The 21084-nt window shown below is 46.3% G+C and overlaps 1 protein-coding gene across 3 annotated transcripts in view; it reads left to right on the top strand.

The window, feature by feature from the left end:
• The first annotated feature begins 1281 nt into the window (after nt 1-1281).
• Nucleotides 1282-21084, top strand: part of CTXND1 (cortexin domain containing 1) — a 58915-nt gene continuing 39112 nt past the window's right edge. Inside the window, exons 1-2 of one of the 3 annotated variants that reach the window (XM_034939266.3) lie at nt 1282-2601; nt 3865-3991. In XM_034939266.3, coding sequence (XP_034795157.3) covers nt 2350-2601; nt 3865-3991 — 379 coding nt within the window. In that variant the 5' untranslated portion in view covers nt 1282-2349. The remainder of the gene's footprint in view (nt 2602-3864; nt 3992-21084) is intronic. The other 2 variants (XM_034939267.3, XM_034939268.3) reach the window with 2 other exon arrangements.

Raw genomic sequence — 21084 nt, 5'->3', positions numbered from 1 at the left:
GAGGACAGTTATTTTCTCTTGTTTGGGACATTTATATTTCTTTTTTTGTGAACTGGCCGCTCATCTCTTTTATTCTTTGTTCTATTGTGGTGATCATCTTTTTAAAAAAAAAGATTATAAGCGTTCTTTGTAAGATATCTACATTAAAATGTTGCTGTTATGTTAGGGCTTTCAGATTAAAATGCAGGACATCAAGTTAAATTTGACTTTCAGACAAATGATGAATGGGACATAATCATACTAAAAAATTATTCATAGCCTATCTGAAATTCCAATTCAACCAGGTTTATATCTCTGTTAAGCTTAGTAACCCCATCTCATATGGATAGCAAATATTTTTCCAGTTTGTTGTTTATTTTTGAATTTTGTTTACGGTGCCTTTTTCCATGAAGACATTTATTTGGATATTTTATAATCATATATATCAGTCTTTTCCTTTATGCTTTTATGATATATTTAGAAAGGCTTTCAGAATTCTAGGTTTATGATGACTTTTATGTATATATTCATCTAATTATTTTTTGACTTCAGTTTTTTATGTTCAATTTATGACAGATCTGGAATTTGTTTTGGTCTGGGGAACTAGGTAGAAAATGAGATCCCCACACTTTCACTATCTAGTTATTCCAATATCATTTATTTAAACATCTATTTATCTGGGCCAAGCATGGTGACTCACGCCTGTAATCCCAGCACTTTGGGAGGCAGAGGTGGGTAGATCACCTGAAGTCAGGAGTTCGAGACCAGCCTGGCCAACATGGTGAAACCCTGTATCTAACAAAAATTTCCCAGGTGTGGTGGGGCACGCCTGTAATCCCAACTACTTGGGAGGCTGAGGAAGGAGAATTGCTTGAACGCAGGAGGCAGAGGGTTGCAGTGAGCCGAGATCGTGCCATTGCACTCCAGCCTGGGCAACAACAGCAAAACTCCGTCTCAAACATAAAATAAAATAAAATAAAAAACTATCTATCTGATTAACATGAAGTACCACCTTAAACACCACAGTTTCTCATGTACTTCTAATTCTGGGCTCTTCATCCCATTCCATTGAACAGTCATGTCCAGACCAGTAATGTGCTGGTTTTTGCCTTGTGACAGAGGCGGTGTCGTGTGATGGGGTTGAAGCACATAGATGCATAGTTTTTGCAGGCAGAATGCCTGCATCAAACCCCTGATCCCCTACTCCTACTTGTGTGACCTTACACAAATGTGTAAGTGTGATACTTACACTTTTGGGCTTCCATTTCCTATCTGAAAATGGCAGCAGTATCAGTACCTGCATCATAGCTTGTTGTGATGAATAAAATGCATTAATCCACATAGAGCACTTCCTTAAATAGTAAGCACTCAAACAATGTATTTTATTTTTTCATTTATTCATTTATGCATGCAAGCATTTCTTCATTTTAATATCCAGCTGGGCTAGCTTCCCTTATGCTCTTCCTTATCAACATTTTGTTGCCTGTTCTCTTTATTCTTCCACACGACACTGAGAATCATGTCAAGTTTTAAAATTCTACTTGGAATTTGATAGAGATGGCATTGAATTGACAGACAAAGAGGACATGATGGGATTACAGGGTTTACTTCTTCTTGTCCAAGAATAAGGCGTGCGTCATAATAGATTCAAGTCTTCTCCAGTCCCCCAGTAGAGAAGGTTGTTTTTTTTTTTCTCTTTCACATTTCATGATAAGTTTATTTTTCCTAGCTACTGTGGCTTGGCTATTAGTGAGAATGGGATTTTTTATTTGCCTTTCAAACTGGTTAGTAAGTGCACAAGAACACCGTTAATTTGGTATGTTTATTTTGTAGCCTGCCAATTCCTTGGAAAGGCTATTATTTCAACAATCTTCAGTTTGCACTTTCCAACTACACAATCACAGCCGCTGCAAACAGTAATCATTTTTCTCCCGCTTCACATATATATAATATATATACATATATACACACATATAGAATATATATTTTTTTAACAAAGGCACAACTTCAGTATTTTTACACCTTTTTTCCTTCTCTTGTCTGATTGCATTGACCAGACGTCCCAAACCGGCCCCCTGCTCTTGCCCCTAACTTTAATGGAAATGTTTGGCTTGCTATGAAGCATACTGCAGGAGAAGGCTTTGAGAGGGTTTTGCTGTCGTTGTTGTTTGGGGGGATTTTTTTTTTTAACTGTAAAGAGAATATCTGAAGAAAATGCATTTGAAGAGCATATTGGAATAGCCCAGATTGGTTTGTGCGCCTGCAAGGAGCTCTTGGGCCCCCTCCCCTCGCTGCCAACGCTCTGCCCCGGGGACTGAAGTTTCTCTCTGCGTTTCCGCTTGAACAGCGTCCAGCTGCCTCGCCTTTAAAATGCCAGGACGGCCGCGGCTCCGCTCAGAGCCCCCTCTCGGCTGCTGGTCCGGGCTCGCCCGCGCCGCCGGGGGCTCTGACTCAGCCGCAGCCCGGCCGCTCCCGCCGAGCTGGGCCTGGGCAGCGCCCCCCGCGCCCCGCGCGCCCGCGCCCCCGGCACCGGGAAACGCCGTAGCCAGCGATCCGCGGTCGCCCCGGGCTCGGCGCCGGCCCAGCCAGGACCCCGGGAGCGCACGGGACGGGCCTCGCCAGGTAAGGACCACGGGAGCATCCCGGGACCCGCTGCCGCGGCGCCTGCGGGGCTGGAGCACAGCATTGTCGGTGCCGCCGGGGCGTCGCGCGGGTCACCGGCCGCAGGCGGAGGATCTGCTCGCTGAAGTCGGGCCGAGCCCTGCCGCGGCCGCGAGGAGACCCGCGTGGACACTGGGACCGAGCCCCTCCTCGGCGGCACTGCGCCCGGGGCGCGCCTCGGTCGGCGGGGAGGGCCGGACCCGCGCGGCAGGTGACAGCAGCCTCGGTGGGAGCCGCACGGGAGCCGCGTCGCAGCGGCCCGAGTTCCACTGCGGGGCTCGGGGCTCAGAAACCGGGAGAGTGTGGTGCTGTGCTCAGGCACCCTCGCTGTTCTGAGCCTCACCTCCCCATTCGGGGATCCTCGGCCTCTCTGCCATTGAGGGGTTTGGGGAGTGTGAGTTGAAACTGAATCAAAGTTAGAAAGTCCTTCTCGTCAAGTTCAGTGCCTAAAATTCCGTCTCCTGTGGCTGACAGTCACATAGAACAGATTTTTTCTCAATGTAACTGATGAAGGTCAGCACGGATGTAACTTCTGGGAAAAGTTCTGTTGGTGGCAGCCTTTCTAAAGAAATGTCAAGTCTCCGTTGGATTTTGTTCTCATCTGTGGCAAAAACCCTAATCCATGCTTTCATATATTTTTTCATATCAGTGGAGGCGTAGACCTATCCTGAGTTCTAATGTTTTGGGGAATGTATTATGGAGCCGAATTTGGTAAGAGTCTCCATGCCCGCAGCAAAAGTTCTGGAAAGGAACCTGTTAGAAAATCCAAGCTGATGCCCCTCCTCACCAGGTGTGCAATAGGGCCACAGTGGCCTGTCAGGATGTGGCTCGGGACCCAGGAAAAAAGCTCCATCGAAGCCTGTGCTGCCTTCGTGGGGAGAAGTTCAATTCTAACCCACTCGTGCATCCGCCGGCAGGTTCTTCTCAGTTCTCCTCTGATTCTAATCAGAGGATTCGAGTTTCTGGATTAACACTGTGATACAATCTTACCCTTTTCCATAAAATATATATCCAGTGAACTAGGGGATCTAGTTCCGAGGGTCTGGAGTTGAAGTCTTCTATACTTCCCTCACCCTCATTAAGCCACATCTTGACAGGAACTGTAATAATCTGATCTGTGGTCTTTGCGAACCTGCAAAGTGTGTTTAAGACCTCATAAAGCCAAACATTCAAGGCTTTAAAGGTGATTTATAGATTAGATTTTGATTAAGGCTACCTTTTCAGGGATGGCTCAGCATAAGATATGTACCAGCTTTGAGGAGGCATTACGGAGGAAAAGCAAAACCTTACGTCCTTGGGAAAACTGTTCTGAAACTAATGACTTTACATTTATCCAAAAGAGAAATTGTGGGTAAGCTGTTTATTTATTCTGTGTAATCATTGCACTCATATATTGTTGTTTCAAAGGATTAATTTCCCAATCAGTTTTCCTAGTAACACTATTTATGATTTTTCAACAGCATGCAAGTAATGAATGCATAGAGCATAATGTGTCTCTAACCCAAATACATGTGGAAAATTATAGCAAATTTCTCGCCATTACATGTTTAAGATGCAGATTTAAAATAAAGTTATGGCAGAATAGGAGATGTTTAAAAAATAATATGAACTTTAATTGGCCTGAAAAAAAAAAAAACTAGCTCAACTAGAAGTTCAATTGCTGCTTGCTTATAAATTGTGATTTACAGAATTGCGTGTATCTTTCCAGTTTCTTTCCTTACAGGGTTAATGAAAGAGGCAGCCATTCTGAATATACTGCCTTGCTAGTTAATCTTTCTCCAACAAATATTTACACTACCAGGCCACACTATTACAGCACAGACTCAAAATCTGCAACCCTAAAATAGTTTGTGTGTAGTATTGCCCAAATTCAATACTATTTTCATGACTTAAATAGAAAATGAAATGGTATCAAGGAAAATGTCCTTTAAGTATCCTGTCTTACCATAATAGAAAGAACAGTGTTTATAAAACTGACATGGTTCCTAGACTGAGGTTAATGCTCCTAATAAGTTCTGATGTAGAAGACCATAATGAGTGTGAATTTTGACATTGAAGGCTCTGGAACCGGTCCGTGTCTGCAAATTTTTTAGATAGCTTAAGTTTGCTATTAAAAGTGACAACATTTAGAACTGTTTGGGATGGAAATATTTCTAAAGCACATTACATGCTTTCTACAATCAGAGAGTCAGCGAATGGGAATTTGTGTGTTTCCTGACAACTCAAGATCAGCACTGTGAATATCAGTTGCCTTGTGGACACCAGGGGAGAAGAACACTGGCATTTGTGGGGGACAGATCAGTGTTTAGTCCTGGCTCTGCCGCTAAGTCAGATGACCTTAAGCAAGCCACCTTTTTTATCTTCAGTTCTTATTTGTAAAACCCCAGAATCATCAATTACTAAAAGTCAGTTCCATTTATTAAGCACTTAGTATATACTAAGCATTTTATATATTCCATCATTTAATTCTCAGGTTTATTATCCCCATTTACCTGACAAGGAAATTAATGATCAGAGAAGCAACTTGAATTACCCAAGGTTAAATGAGGTAGGAAAACTGGGATTCTGAGTAGGGGTCACCTGGTTTTGAAGCCTGTGTTCTTCTCACCTATGTTGAACTTATGGTATGGGGTTGCTCAGAGAAAAATATCTTTGATATAAAGTCAGCACTCAAAAAATGTAGCTACACTTAACTTATGATGACCAGTTGCACTGAGTGAGGATAAAGTGAGATAAGTCATGCTTTGGGCCTGCAGCGTGGCCCCTCTGGAAGTCATCACGGCTGTGTCAGTTATCCCCTGGAACCTCCATGCCTCTGAGACTCAGCTTCCCCGTTTATGACTTAGGGAAGCATTGCCTTCCTTGCTGGATTGCTGTGAGACTCGTAGTTGATGTATGTGAGAGCCTGGCACCTAATAGGTGTTTTACAAACAGTCCTTGTAAACCGTTCCCTTCCGTAGTCTGTTCCTTTTGCTTCATTATGGGCCTCAGTGCTCTGTAGATTTCTGTAATCTACACATCCTCAAACACATGACTCTAGGGCTGGACATTCCCAGAAGAGTCCCTGCTGTGCCCCGGTGACTGTGATGCTTCAAGCCCCCCCAGGTGGAGGCCCCTGGGAAAACACACTCAGACGGAAATATAGGAAAACAGTATCATGGATGGGAAGGATTAGGTTGGGATCCCTAACCCCGGAATCCCCAGCCCATCACTCACCCCTAGAGCCACAGGCTTCTAAGAGGCCCCTGCAGCACAGAGGCGTCTACACACACGAGCATCCTCTGGTGTTTCTGTGGCTGTGGCCTCAGGCCCCTTTGCTGGTGCCCTGCCCGCTTGCCGGCCCAGTTCTGCTTTTAGCCCTCACTCAAGGTCTAGTCTGAAAGCAGAACAAGTGCCTACCTGATCCTCTCCTCAGGGCCACATCATCACCCTGGCCCTCAAGTTGTTACTACTCATGTGGCAAGGACAGGCCCAGACAGGGGAATAAAAAGAAAGGGACCTTGCTCATTTAAACTAGAGCCCTCAGATTTTCCCGTTGACAGAAAATGTGACCCTGGGGTCTCAGTAAATGACCTCAAGGCACAGATTTCATATTCAATACGGAGTTTATGCTCTGTCTTTATGGGAATTTTGTATTCTTCCTCTAAAAGATCTGACTCCTAGTGCCCTTGTCCCATTAGAATCCCACAGACCCCAAAATGGCATTCTATCCCTGTCCTTAAGATGGCGTGATGGAAAAGAGCTGAGTTCCCCTGAGACTGGAGCAGGGTCAGAAAGACAGGGAATTGAGGCTGGGCACAGTGGCTCAGCACTTTCGGAGGCCAAAGCAAGAGAATTGCTTGAAGCCAGGAGTTTGAGACCAGCCTAGGCAACAGAGTGAGAACTTATCTCCACAAAAAAATTTTAAAAATTAGCCAGGCATGGTGGTATGCCTATAGTCCCAGCTACTTGGGAAGCTGAGGCAGGAGGATCACTTGAGCCCAAGAGTTCAAGGCTGCACTGAACTGTGATTGCACCACTATACTCCAGCCTGGGCAACATAGTGAGACCCTGTCTCTACCAAATTAAAAAAAAACATCAAAAAAAGAAAGAAAGAGAACTGTGCTGCCACTCCTGCAACCCAGCCTGGTGGCAGACATGGGTAATTAAAATACAATGTTCTTTCCATAGACATGAATCTCCATGCCCAGGTGGTTACCACGAGTTGACCAGAGGCAGCAGGCATACTGACACCTGTTTGTTATTTAGAGGCTCATATTATTAATCGCTGACAAGTGGCCTGACACTGCATGGCCTTTATCATCACATCCAGTTCCCTCCGGCTACCCTGGCTTCTTGACTCAGACGGAGCTCCCTGTGTTCTAGAAAACTGCAAATTAATGGCATACATTTGTCGCACCTCCCTCTCTTGCCTAGAGCAGACATTGCTAATCAATCATGATATTCTTTCCCATGGAGCCAGAACGAGGCCTCAGAATCCTTTTCTACAACTGCCTGGAGTTGGCTTAGGAAATGGTATCTAGTTAGGTACTGTAGACAATGGGGAGAGATTGAGGAGTTTTAAGCCAGGAGAGTAATGTGGTGGCAAAACTCCTGAAAGTGTTTCCCTAATGTACCTTTCTTTCTCTCCTTACCCTTTCCGCTGCGTCTCCTATAAGCCGTAGGATCATCTGTAGAAATGACCCCTGTGCAGGCAAACCTGCCCCAAGATTCCCCACATCAGTTGCAGGCTATCTTGATGCATTGCTACTAGGCCTGAGAGAACAGGTCTGTTCCCGGGTTGGGCTGCCTGCATCGAATCAGGTATGACTTGTACGACCAGGACATCAAAGACAATGAGACTTTAGAGTTGGTTCATTTGTATGTGAGAGGGCATAGTCTAGGCTGGCACAGCAATGAGGCCCATGCACGGGAAGAGCCACAAGCCTCAGGTCCCTGGAGGGCATGGGAGGGCATCCTCTCCATCGAGAGTAGGCTGTTCAGCTCCCAAGATGACCCTCCTCTTGGAAGATAAGTCTGGTGCCCTCTACGATAGCTGATGTTTCAGAGGGGTGCACTTTTTCGCTAGGTCAATTGACTTGACAAATTGTCATTATAGATTCAGCTCCCAAGTAGTGACCTGGGTTTCCATCAGCATTAACAGTATGGCAGAATTGTGCGGTGATAGTCAAAGCATGTTCCCTTTCCCTGGGCCCCAGTTAAAATGTTAATATATTCATTCTCAGTGTCTGCAGAAGAACAGAGAAAAGTTGCTACCTTTAGGAAACTAAACTGTGAAATCCTGCCTCTCCCTGGTGTCCACATTTCCATGTGAACAAGGAAATTATTGTTAATCAATATGCATGCCCAGTGAAATCTAACTCTCCTAAAATTTGTCTTCTTGTTCAGCAGTTTTTCTGGTTTCTGAGGATACTCCTCAGCAAGATAATGGGTTTCTATGTTAGTGTGAGGAGGGTGGATTTGAGTGTTCCAAGGGTCAGATCTCGACCTATGATTAAATTCCTCCCTTACCACTCCCACTCCCCACCCTCCCCAGGAGCACCCAACCCCTGCAATTCAGAAGAGGCGTTCTTCATCTGTCATTCCAAGGAGGGGACTTCTGCCCCCAATGGAGACCAGCAACAAAGCCTTTTACTTTAACCCTTTGACTATTCACACAAGACAAAAGGCACCCCTCTTAGGGGTGCAACTATGCACCTCACAAGCCTAGTTGATGGGGATGAGGGACAATTTGAGGAAGCTCCTACATGTGGAATGTTGCTAACGTGGTGGAAGGATGGGGAAGGGAGAGATCTAGTCATCAATACCTTAGCAGTTGGATTCACAAATTATGGAGCCTTGGAGATATTCTCCTAGGGGAGCATGGGGACTTCCTGGTGTCAAATTCACCTGACCTGTCTTCAAATCTTAACTCCACCACTTCCAGCTGCGAGACCACAGACACACCACCCCACTGCTTTGAGCCTCAATTTTCTCACGGGTAAAATGGAAAGCGGAATACTGACCTCCTAAGTTTTAAGAGAGGCTGACAGAGGAGACTATATGAAATTAACCAGCACCGTGCTTGTCACACAGCAGGCCTGGGAAAATGTATGTGACATCTGAATCCGACTGCGAGGACAAACCTTGCAGTGTCCCTAAGTGGGCAGCACAGAAATGGCCAAAGAATCAACTGTAAGGCTCATTGTAAAATGCAGATTCAGGGACCCAACCTCAGATCCCTGAACCGCAACTTCCTGGCACAGAGCTGATAACAGACATTTTTAAACAAACTCTATGAGAGATTATTAGGCACGATAAACATTAGAGTCTAAAATCTGAGAATCACTGACCCAGCTTGGGGCAAATTAGCAGTTTGCATACTTGCTTGACTCAAACTCCAAATCCCCCAAAGTCCACAGTTCATTCTGCCTGGGCAGAAAAATGAATGCCCTCTTTCTCCTTCTAAACATAGAGAGACACACATTAACTCCCACAACGGTTTTCACACAAGGGCACTTCATAATTTCCTGCTGCCTCCAATGTCATGACGCAGTCGGCTGTCAGCACTGCCAGTAGCCAAAGCTTCCCTGTCCAGGCTCATGTGGCTCCGATCTTCATCGTACCAGCCCAGGAAAAATCACAAACGGATAAACAGCAAAGCCCAGATCTGATGCCAGGTGCCTTTTAACCATGACTCTTCCACAACAAAAGTCCATAATTACTCCAATTTCAACCTATACACTAGGAAGTTTCTCTCTATTCTTACTTGATCTCATAGTATTTTTTCCACCTTTATACGAATTGAACTTTGGAATTACAGAAAATTCGCTTCTTTGGAAGACAAAGATTTCAGTAGCTTAACAGCTGAGTCCTTTGAATTCAGAGCAAGAAATGTTTACCATTTATTTTTTAAGTGTACTTTTTGGGAGGAAAATGTTTTTCTCATTATACAAATTACAGATGTGCTAGGTGGAAATTTTGGAATACTGAAAATTATAAAAGAAGAAAATAAAAACTACCTATGATCTCAGACACATAATTACCATGTTAGTATTTCCTCCAGTTTTGTCTCCCTGGTGTTTTTCTGGTGTTGTTGTTGATTTGATTTTCATTACAAAAGTGGAATCTGTGAGAATGACACCTAATAAATTGTGTTCATGAGGCTTGCGGGGTTGGGGGTTGTCCATCAGTAGCATGGGGGCTGGCCAGGAAAGATCGTGGTGAGAGTGGAGTTTGATGAGACTTTGAGCAATGGACAGATTTGGGCAGCAGAGGTAGGCAGGTGGCATTTCACAGGGAGAGGGTGGTGGCAGAAAGGGGTGGGAAGGGTGAGAGCCTCAGAGTGGTTTTAAAATATGTCCACAAGTTCCTTGATAATCAATCCACAAAGAGGTGGAGTCCATGCCCCCTGTCCTTGAAACTGGGTGGGCCTCTGTGGCTGCCTCAATGTATAAAATGAGGTGGAAGTGATGTTGTATGACTTCAAGGCTGGGATAGAAAAGGCCACATGGCTTCTGCCAGGCAATCTTGGGACATGTGCTCTGGGAGCCTTGGGCCGCCATATCAGGAGCCAGCTGTCCCAACCAGGATCTGAAGGTAACTGCACGATAGAGCTCCATGCGAGAGCTGCCCAGCTGAACCCAGTCACCCTCCAGATTTGTAAGCAAAATAAATGATTGTTAGTGATTTACGAATAAAGAACCAGAACTGTCTCTTCGGGAACAGTGTTTACATCAGTCTTGATGTAAACACAAACTTGCTACTGGCAAGGTGCCTGGTGAGGCTGGTTGGGGCAGAACCTAGAGGTCTTGATGCCTGCAGCACTGAGAGGTATCACAGGCTGTTCAGCTATGAGCTGTTGCCCATAGAGGGATTGCATGATCATGATAGCCGCTGGTGTTAGTCTTACCATCCCTCTGTGTAATACTGTCCTCAGTGCATTCCACAAAGTCATGCCTCTGATCCTCACACCGACTCTGTGAAGCTGGTACCCTAATCCTCACCCCTATTTTACCCATGAGAAGTCCGAGGCACAAAGAGGTGAATGAATTCACCCAAGTCATGTTGCTGATAAATGGGATTTGGGCTGAGATTCAAAACCCAAGGACTAGCTCCAGGCCCAACTCTCAACCCTTACACTCGGTTCCAGCTCAGTGGAGGCTGTTGGAATGCAGATGAGATGATGAGATTGTGTACCTGATAGTGCTTTATATGGTTTAAGTTGCCGACGGTGTTAGGGGGCTGAACGTGCCCTTCTCTGTGGGAAAGATCTAGCCCACAGGGTCACAGACCAGCAGCATCAGCATCCCCAGGAAACTTATTAGAAACACAATTTCTAGTCATTTGTGTCTTCTTTGCCTCAACCACAGAGGGCAGTGTCTGGGGCTGATTCACTGTTTCTTGCAGCCAGAACTATCCAAAGCCACCCAAGTCCTTGCTGACGGGTTCACCCTGCACCACTCTGGTGTGAGGCCTTCTGCACACACTCAAAGGAAACTCTGCCTGATCTTCAATCAGAGAGCTCCTTTACTTTTTCCAAACTAGGGATCTCATCACATTCTGCACATCCCCCTAGAAGAATGGAGTCCAGCCAGTGACGCACCTGAGGAGCTCAGCCTCCCATGACCAACCCTGTGTTGGGCTGTGCCTCCTTGTGGTTCAATTTTTCAAGAATAATGTAAGGATCATTATAGCTTCAGCTGACTTTGATACATCCTTTGACAGCATATCCCTCACTGTCGTGAACATGGGCTTTGCACATAAATTTTCAGACCTCATCTGTTCATTTAAATCTCACTTGCTAGGCTCAGAGGAAAGAAGGCATTAGCAGAGTATAAGTAGGATTACTGACGTTCAGCAGAAAACAAGCAGACAGTTTCAAGGACTCTAAAGAGAGAAAGGTAATAACAATGGCTTGGTTGATCTTCCCATTTCCCACCTCCTTGGTGAGCAGGATGGGAAAAGTCAATCTTCCCTCCATGGATGCAGAGATGCAGGAGATGGAGGAGATGGAAAGGATGGCTGAGCCCTGGGCTCCACAGTGGACTTCAGCAGAGCCTGACTGCTTGTTGCCTTCCAGATGGCCCAGAGCATCATACTCCTCCAACATCCCCTGGTCTCCTCCCAGGAGCTGTTAACACAGCTCTTTCCACTTATTCAAAATGCTCTTCCATGTTGACTACACCATCTAAGCTGGTAGCCCCAAAAGAAGGGGTGTCATTGCTCCATTATCATGAGAAGGGTACAGAGACTCAACGACTGAAGGGACTCATCTCACTGTGACTGGTGGACTAAGTCCAATGTGAGACAGCCACATCTGCACACTCTGTCTGCCTCATCTCTCTGGCTCTCAGCTGGGAGGCATCATTTACCCTTGGGGTGCAAGGAGAAAGATGGCTTTGCATCTGAATTTTGCAGGAAGAAAGGAGGGAAAATGACGATGGTAAATAATCTGGATTCTCTTAGTGTGTTGCTACCTGCCTAGCCCTAGAAAATAACTCTGACCTCTTGTCCAAGGCATCTGCTATAGCTACTGGGACACCACCCTGTGAAGACTCTACCATTGCAAGGTTCTACCTGCCCCCACCTCTCACCACTCACCCCGTGAGTGGCCGTCATGCCTTCCCTTTTAGGGCTCTTGGGGCCTGACCCAGAGAATATGCTAAGGTGACAATTGGCAAAGGGAGTTCCCTGTGCAGGAAAGTGTCTTAATGCCCATTAGAGTAGCCACTGCCTAATGTACAGCTTACACCATACCCCAGGCTTGGTAGGTATAACTTGGGAATGTAACTTTGTGTTCACCAGCCTGGGATGGCTTAACACAGCCCTCAACAACTAGGCCCTGTAGGAGACCCTGAGACTCCCAAAGCTGGGCCTGGCTGGCAGCACTGACTGGCATCTGTTCTGGGTGGCGGGTCAAGGGAACCGGGCAGATGCACTTGGCACGGCTTCCTTCCTGAATGAAGAGGAGGTAGTTCAAAGGAATCAGAGGGTTGGCAGACGGAAGCTGCAGCTCATGTGGTCACAGATCAAGTCTTTCACAAATCCAAGCCTCCTGACCTGCCTGTGCAACAAAGTTTGGAAAGTCTAACTCACAGCCTACTTCTTTAAAGCCACACATGCATGAGATGGTAAAATCAGATGCCTCCAGGGGCTGGGCAGATGACATCAATGACCAAAGCTGGCTGGGTCTGAGCCATAGGGAGTGGTGGGGGCTGTGAAAAACCAACTCCATGAGCAGTGTAAAGGGGACTCTGGCAGCTCAGCTCCACCTGCACATTGTGGGGCAGAAAGGCAGCCCCAGTGTAGCCAGTCTTCCAAAAGCAGAAATCCTGAATTTTATGTGAAATTCTCCAAGGGCCAACTTTTTCAAGGTAAAACAAAATTAAACATAAAGCCAGTCTGCAGCCCAAACATAGCATAGCTTTGCCCCGATCTACCAGAGGGCCCCGTGTTGTGACCTGGGATTTACAGGCTCCTCCCTCGGCATTGACTAGTGAGGCATTGTTCATGCAAATTTGCAAACTCCAGGGGAGGTGGAACTTGTTTCAAACACAGTCCCCTGTGATACCCCAATCTAGAAAACAGATAATTCAGAGCCATTATGGTTGAGGAGGAGCCAGACGGGGCCATATCTCTGCCTCCCCTTCCTGCCCAGCATGCCCGAAAGGCTTCCACGTTGTTTAACTTCTTGCCCAGGCTCACAGGAGCCCCCTTGCGGGCCAGGAGAGTTTCTGCAGATTTCAAAGACATCTAACTTGCCATCAAGTCCTGAAAGCACAGAGTGGACACCTGGGGTGCAGGAACTCATTTTAGGGCCTCTCCTCTCCTTCCTGCCTTTCAGCATAGGGGACGGTCACTCAGAGTGACCGCGATGCAGGTCAAAGTGCAGCCTCTCTGTCTCTCTTAGGGTGTCTCTCTCAACCTACATAACATAGAATAAAGAGACTCAGTTTCTCTTCTATAAAACAGGAATGTCCTGTCCAGACCAGGTAGCCTCTCTGAGCCTCGGTTTCCTCATCTATAAAACAGGAATGCTCACGGCTCTGCCTACCTCACAAGGATGTTATTGGAGTGAAAAAGTGGGATATGGACATGAAAGTGTTTTGGAAGGTGAAGTCAGGCAGGGGAAAGGGCTTATCATTTTGCATATGTGGGTTTTTCTATGGGTGGGATGGGAAGAATTGGACTTTGGTATTTCTGCTTCTCTTTCTTCAATCTGCACTAGGCAGGTTTCCAGGAAATTGTGCTGTGGGTGGAAGGGAGGGTAGGCCAACGAGCAGCTGTTTCCCCCAAGGGCCAGTGCGCCTGACTTCCGTGGGCACCTGGGGTCTCTACAGTCATGAGGCCCTGTTCCATCATCTCAGCTCTGTGGGGGAGGGTGGAACGCAGAGCTGAGCTTGCTGTCCTCACTGTGCATGGTTACTGAGCACCCACCCTGCCCTGCAGAGCAAAGCAAAGGAGAATGGGGGCCCCTGCCCTCATGGCAGCTGAAGCCCTTACATGTCTGAGCACGTTTCTGATGCCAAGAGGCATCAGAAACCCAAAAGGGGGTCCTCAGTTCAGATCATAGCAGGTGATACTTGAAGGTGGTCCTGAAAGATTTCCTAGAGGCCGTGGGCTCTCGACATAGAAAGGTCTGTTGAAAAAAGGCATGAAAAGGGGAAAAGTTCCTATTTCATTTGAGAAGCCCAGTGTTTGGAGAATAATATATGAGAAAAGAAGGAACAGGAGGCAGGAAAGGAAGAGAATCCGTCTCAGACAATGGTGCTGCAGGGCCCCTTTTTCCCTGAGCTCCTGAATCCTGACCCTGGAGAGTGGTCTAGGGAGTCACACATGGGGCTTTTCTGTTTTCTGCCCACAGATGCACACACAGCTCCCACCTCCATTGCTTAGCTCTTGTTGGCCGGTAGTTGCCCCCATCTCTTTGTTTATAACACAGGGATAACAGACTTCATTCACAAGGGAAGGTGAGGGTGCAATGAGCATCAACAAAATGTGTATCACATGCCAGTTTAAGGATTCCGTGAGCAGCAGCATTTCCACACTTTCTCTGCAGTAGAGCTTGTCTCTGTAGAACTTGTCTCCCGAGTGGGTCCCCCTCACAGCCTGGCACAGAGCAGGATGAAAAGGCAAAGGAAGCCAGCTTTGTCCTGGGGATTCTCTAGGTACCAGGATATCCGGATGCTTTGACTGAGATTCATATGGCTGCCTGGTTATGAGGAAATAACATCCCTCATTAACAGCTACTTAAGTCTTTATTCACTGGATTTATCTTCCCTTGAATGTGACATTTGCCACTGATTTTTATGTCTTGTACAAAGTGTCTCCAATAAGCAGATGCATTTTCAAGAGCTCTTATCAATGACTCAATTAAACAAATTAGCTTCCAAAATCCTGTTCCTTTTAACAGATGTCTGGAAAGTTCTTAGGACTTCCAGAAGAGTCTTCGGGAGAGGTTTTCCGCTCTACACAGTGATTAGGAACTGATTCCATTGCTAACAGCTTTTTATTTGTTGGGTGGTGGTGGGGGTGTTGGCAGGCACACAACAGTAAGTCAAGCATGCAATTCAATTTAACAAATAGTGCAGGCTTGTAAATTGGCTAGGGGACCTATGCCATGTTCCAATCTGGGACGCCTGGCAGAACAGGAAAACAGAGTGGTAGAGAGAGGGAGACCTTGGTCCTCCTTGGAGATGAGGGACAGGGGCAAATTCAGGTTTTATGGGTCCTAAGGTTTATGCAATTTGGGGACCCCCCTTAATAAAGTAATATAGGTGGGGTGTGGTGGCTGATGCCTGTAATCCCACCACTTTGGGAGGCCGAGGCAGGCGGATCACCTGAGGTCAGGAGTTCAAGACCAGCCTGACCAACATGGAGAAACCTCGTCTCTACTAAAAATACAAAATTAGCCGGGCGTGTTGGTGCATGTCCGTAATCCCAGCTACTCGGGAGGCTGAGGCAGGAGAATCGCTTGAACCTGGGAGACGGAGGTTGCGGTGGGCTGAGATCGTGCCATTGCACTCCAGCCTGGGCAACAAGAGCAAAACTCCGTCTCAAAAATAAATAAATAAAGTAATACAAAATTATGAAAACAAAAGTAAGCACAAAAGTGAATATTTGGGATGAGAAAATAACAGCAAATGATCAATAATAAAAAAGACTTATTTTTTTTTAACAGTCAAACAAGATAAAAATACCGTAGACATCACAAGGAGACAGGGAGGCTTGAGTGAGCCTGAGCATGGTGATCCTTGAATGCTTGGCTGAAGGGACTGGACTCTGTGGACGATGGGGAGCTGTAGCGAGTTGGTGATTGTATTAGGGTTCTCTTAGAAGGATAGAACTAATAGGATATATATATATAAAGAGTTTATTAAGTATTAACTTACACAATCATAAGGTCCCACAATAGGCTGTCTGCAAGCCGAGGAACAAGGAGAGCCGGTCCGAGTCCCAAAACTGAAGAACCTGGAGTCAGATGTTCGAGGGCAGGAAGCATCCAGCATGGGAGAAAGATGCAGGCAGGGAGGCTGCGCCTGTCTCTCCTTTTCACATTTTTCTGCCTGCTTCATATTCGCTGGCAGCTGATTAGATTGTGGGTGGATCTGCCTTCCCAGCCCACTGACTCAAATGTTAATCTCTTTTGGCAACACCCTTACAGACACACCTAGGATCAATACTTTGTATCCTTTAATCCAATCAAGTTGACACTCAGTATTAACCATCACAGTAATTAATGCAGCCATTTGGGGTGGGTGGTCACCAGAGGGCATAGGATGGAGAGGTGGGGAGCAAGAGACCATATAAGGGACCCAGGCACAGAGGACTGTGGGGCTCAGGGAGGGGCCTGGAAAGCCAGAGCTGGTGGGAAGGGCTTCAGACGGCAGAGCCTCCAGGGCTGGCGTGAGTAGGTGTGGGCAGAAATCGAGAGGTCAAGGAGAGCTCTGACACTGTGCTGCTCTGTCGCTGACTGCTCGGGATGCCAGCAGGTGTGACTTGGAAGAAAACGAAGATTCAGTTCAGTTCAGTCATGTGGTGCTTAACAACGGGGATCCATTCTGAGAAATGCATTCTTAGGGGATGTCGTTCTTATGTGACCATCATAGCATGTACTTACACACACCTAGATGGCAGAGCCTACCACACACCTAGGCTATACAGTGTAGCTGATTGCTCCTAGGCTACAGGCCTGGGCGGTATGTTACTGTACTGAATACTGTAGGCAATGGTAGAACTTGTTCCCTGAGTTTAACATGGTTGGGCAGGCCAGGCACGGTGGCTCACGCCTGTAATCCCAGCACTTTGGGAGGCCAAGGCGGGTGGATCATGAGGTCAGGAGATCGAGACCATCCTGGCTAACAAGGTGAAACTCCATTTCTACTAAAAATTAGCTGGGCGTGGTGGCGGGCACCTGTAGTCCCAGCTACTCGGGAGGCTGAGGCAGGAGAATGGCGTGAACCTGGGAGGTGGAGCTTGCAGTGAGCCGAGAAATCGCCACTGTACTCCAGCCTGGGCAACAGAGCAAGACTCCGTCTCAAAAAAAAAAAAAAAACAAACATGGTTGGGCAAAGTCTGCCCGCTGCTTCTTATTGTACAGCCCATGAAAGAAGAATGGTTTCTACATGTTTAAATTATTGAAAACAATAAAAGATCGAAATCATGACACATAAAAATCATATGACACAATTATAGCACAAAGTTAAGTTTTATATATCTGAACATATCTAAACATAGAAAAGGTAGAGTAAAAATATGGCATAAAAGATAAGTGGTACACCTGTGCAGGACACTTACCATAAATGGAACTTGCAGGACTGGAAGTTGCTCTGGGTGAGTCGTTGACTGAGTGGTGGGTGAGTTTGGCCTAGGACATTACTGTGTACTAGTATAGGCTTTATAAATCTGTACACTTAGGCCACACTAAGTTTATTTTAAAATTTTTGTTTCTTCCGTAATAAATTAACAGCTTACTATAGTGTTTTGCTTTATAAACTTAAATTGTTTTAATTTTTTTTTTTTTTTTTTTTTTTTTTTGAGATTGAGTCTCACTCTGTCTCCCAGGCTGGAGTGCAGTGGCACGATCTCAGCTTACTGCAACATCCACCTCCTGGGTTCAGGCGATTCACCTGCCTCAGTCTCCTGAGTAGCTGGGATTATAGATGCATGCCACCACATCCAGCTAATTTTTGTATTTTTAGTAGAGATGGGATTTTGCCATGTTGGCCAGGCTGGTCTCGAACTCCTGACCTCAGGTGATCTGCCTGCCTCAGCCTTCCAAAGTGCTGGGATTACAGGCGTGAGCCACTGCACCCAGTGTGTTTTAACTTTTTGACTGTTTTGTAAAAATATTAGCTTGAAACACAAACATATTGTACAAAATATTGCACAAAAATATTTTCTTTCTTTTAGTCTTATTCTCTAAGGTGTTTTCTACTTAAATTTATTTTTATTTTATAACCTTTAAATTTTTTTGTTAAAAACTAAGACACAAACAATCACATGAGCCTGGGCCTACAGGAGCATCAGTATATGTCTTTCACTTACTTTATCCCACTGGAAGGCCTTCAGGGGCAGTAACACACATGGAGCTGCCATCTCCTAAGATAATAATGCCTGTTTCTGGAATACTTCCTGAAGGACCTGCCTGAGGCTATCGTATAATTAACTATTTTCTTTTTCTTTCTCTTTTTTTTTTTTTCTGAGACAGTGTCTCGCTCTGTCGCCCAGGTTGGACTGCAGTGGTGCGATCTTGGCTCACTGCAAGCTCCACCTCCCAGGTTCAGGACATTCTCCTGCCTCAGCCTCCCGAGTAGCTGGGACTACAGGCACCCGCCACCACGCCCAGCTAATTTTTTGTATTTTTAGTAGAGACGAGGTTTCACTGTGTTAGCCAGGATGGTCTCTATCTGCTGATCTCGTGATCGGCCCGCCTCGGCCTCCCAAAGTGCTGGGATCACAGGCATGAGCCACTGCGCTTGGCCAACTGTTTCTTTAATAAACAGAAGGAATATCCTCTTAAATAACAATAAATAATATACCAAATACATAAGCCAGTAAAATTTTTGTATATGTGCTAGACATAATTGTAAGTGTGTTGCTTTTATATAACTGACTGTGCTGTGGGTTTGTTTACAACAGCATTGCCACAAACACGTGAGTAATACATTGCACTATGATGTTAAGAGGGCTACCATGCCACTAAGCATGAAGTGATAGGAATTTTTCAGCTCCATTATAATCTTTTTTTTTTTTTTTTCTTTAGACCGAGTCCTGTTGTATCACCCAGGCTGGAGTGCAGTGGCACAATATAGGCTTACTGCAACCTCTTCCTCCCCAGTTCAAGTAATTCTCCTGTCTCAGCCTCCCAAGTAGCTGGGACTACAGGTGCACACCACCACACCTGGCTAATATTTGTGTTTGGTAGAGATGGGGTTCCGCCATGTTGCCCAGGCTGGTCTCGAACTCCTGACCTCAGGTGATCCACCCGCCTCAGCCTCCCAAAGTGCTGGGATTATAGGCGTGACCCACCGCACCTGGCTCAGCTCCATTATAACCTTACGGGACCACTATGGTTGATGGAAACATCATTATAAATTACCATGACTGCAAATCTAGGTAGTGTCTGTCCCAACTACTCAATTCTGCCTGTCATAGTGCAAAGGCAGCCATAGACAGTGTGTAAATGAACAGGCACTGCTGTGTTCCCGTAGAACTGTACATTCGCTGAAATCCCAATGTCACATGATTTTCATGTGTCATGATTTTAATCGTTTTGTTTCCTACCATTAAAAAAAGTAGAAACCATTCTTATTTATGTCTGTACAGAAATGAGCAGCGGGCCAACCTTGAAAGGAAGTAAAAGGAAGATGTTCCTTTTTCAAATGCAGTGAGAATATCCCAGAGAGGACCATGACATAGGATGTTTCCCCAAAAGGCTGAGCATCACTGGGGTGTTCCCCACCCTGTTCCATCAAGCATATTTTGGGAAATGTGGTGCTAAGAGTTTGAACTTGCAGGATCTAGTATGGTTCCCAGCACAAGGTAAGTCCAGATGGAAAGCTGGTTGAGGGATATTTATGTAGTGCTGACTAGGAACCCGACACTCCTCTAAGTACTTTATGTATATTAATTCCTCTAAGTCCTCATCATCATCCCATGAGGTAGTTACTTAGTATCCCCATTTTGCAAATGAGCAAGCTGAGGTTCAAAGGAATGAATGATTTGTGTCAGGCTACCCAGTCAGTGAGGGGCAGAGCCACATTGAAGCCTGTTGAGGAGAAGAAGGGATTGGTAGGGTAGCCCTGTGATAGTGGCAGGTGGGTAGAGGGGAGTTTGTTCTGGGTCATAACTACAGAACTACACAATAAGAACTTTATGGAGCCAAGAGCAACAGCCCAGGACATCCCAGTGAAGATGTCCAACTGGCAAGATTGGCCCTCAGGAGACAGTTAAAGGCTGAAAATAGTAACTGGGACTTGATTTCCCCTGCAATCTTCCACAGTCGCGTTATGCCACTCCCAGTATGCTTGCTGTCCCTGTCAACCAAGCCCACAACTAGGTTATGCAAATGAGCACAATTTACGGCGAGCTCTTTCGGAGATGCTAAGCCAAGGATGCCGGCCATCTTGGCCAGCACTCCACCAGGGCCACGTGTGCGCCTTGGCCCTTGCATTGGGAGGGCACCTGACCTGCATCTCTTCTGTAGCTGGCCTTATGATGTACTTTTGGTACCTGGAGAGAAAAACATTTACCCTAGGCTTCTGGGGCTCAGGCTGTCTATTAGGTCCTGCCAGCCCCTAAGGGTTGATTCCACAGGACACCTTGAACAGAGGAACACGGGAGGCCAGTTTTCCATCTGCTCTGCCAGGCTGGGAGGGCTGCCTTGTGACTCAGTAGCTGAACTACCGCAAGGGCCCCTTTCCTTGCCTCCCCCGCAACCCTCCAGGGAAGAGCAGCTGAGAGGCAAAGGAAGGGCCCTGGTTGCAAGACACAGAGAAGTCATGCAGCCTGCCCAAGGTCACCCAGCCACCAGGGGGCAGAGTCATAACTCAAACTCTGGGGACTGAACCTCAGCCTGCTGCTCTCCGCATCTTGCTGTCACTGCTTCATTGAAGAAGGCCATTCCCCAAAAGCAGGAAACAAAACACGGCAGGTTTCTGTCCACAACTGGTCTGAGTGATTGTGCACTGTGCAGCTGTTTAGATAAAGGGAACATTTTGACACAGGCGATGGAACACAGCCCCATCAAAAGAGTATGCTGAGGCCAGGAGCAGTGGCTCACGCTTATAATCCCAGCAATTTGGGAGGCCAAGGCTGGCAGATCACCTGTGGTCAGGAGTTCGAGACCAGCCTGGTCAACATGGTGAAACCCCCATCTCTACCAAAAATACAAACATTAGCCAGGCACAGTGGCATGCACCTGTATTCCCAGCTACTCAGGAGGCTGAGGCAGGAGAATCA

This window comes from Pan paniscus, chromosome 16 (genome assembly GCF_029289425.2).
Source record: "Pan paniscus chromosome 16, NHGRI_mPanPan1-v2.0_pri, whole genome shotgun sequence".
NCBI lineage: Eukaryota > Metazoa > Chordata > Mammalia > Primates > Hominidae > Pan > Pan paniscus.
Note: the sequence above shows the minus strand (reverse complement) of the source record. Positions and strands in the feature narration are given on the sequence as shown.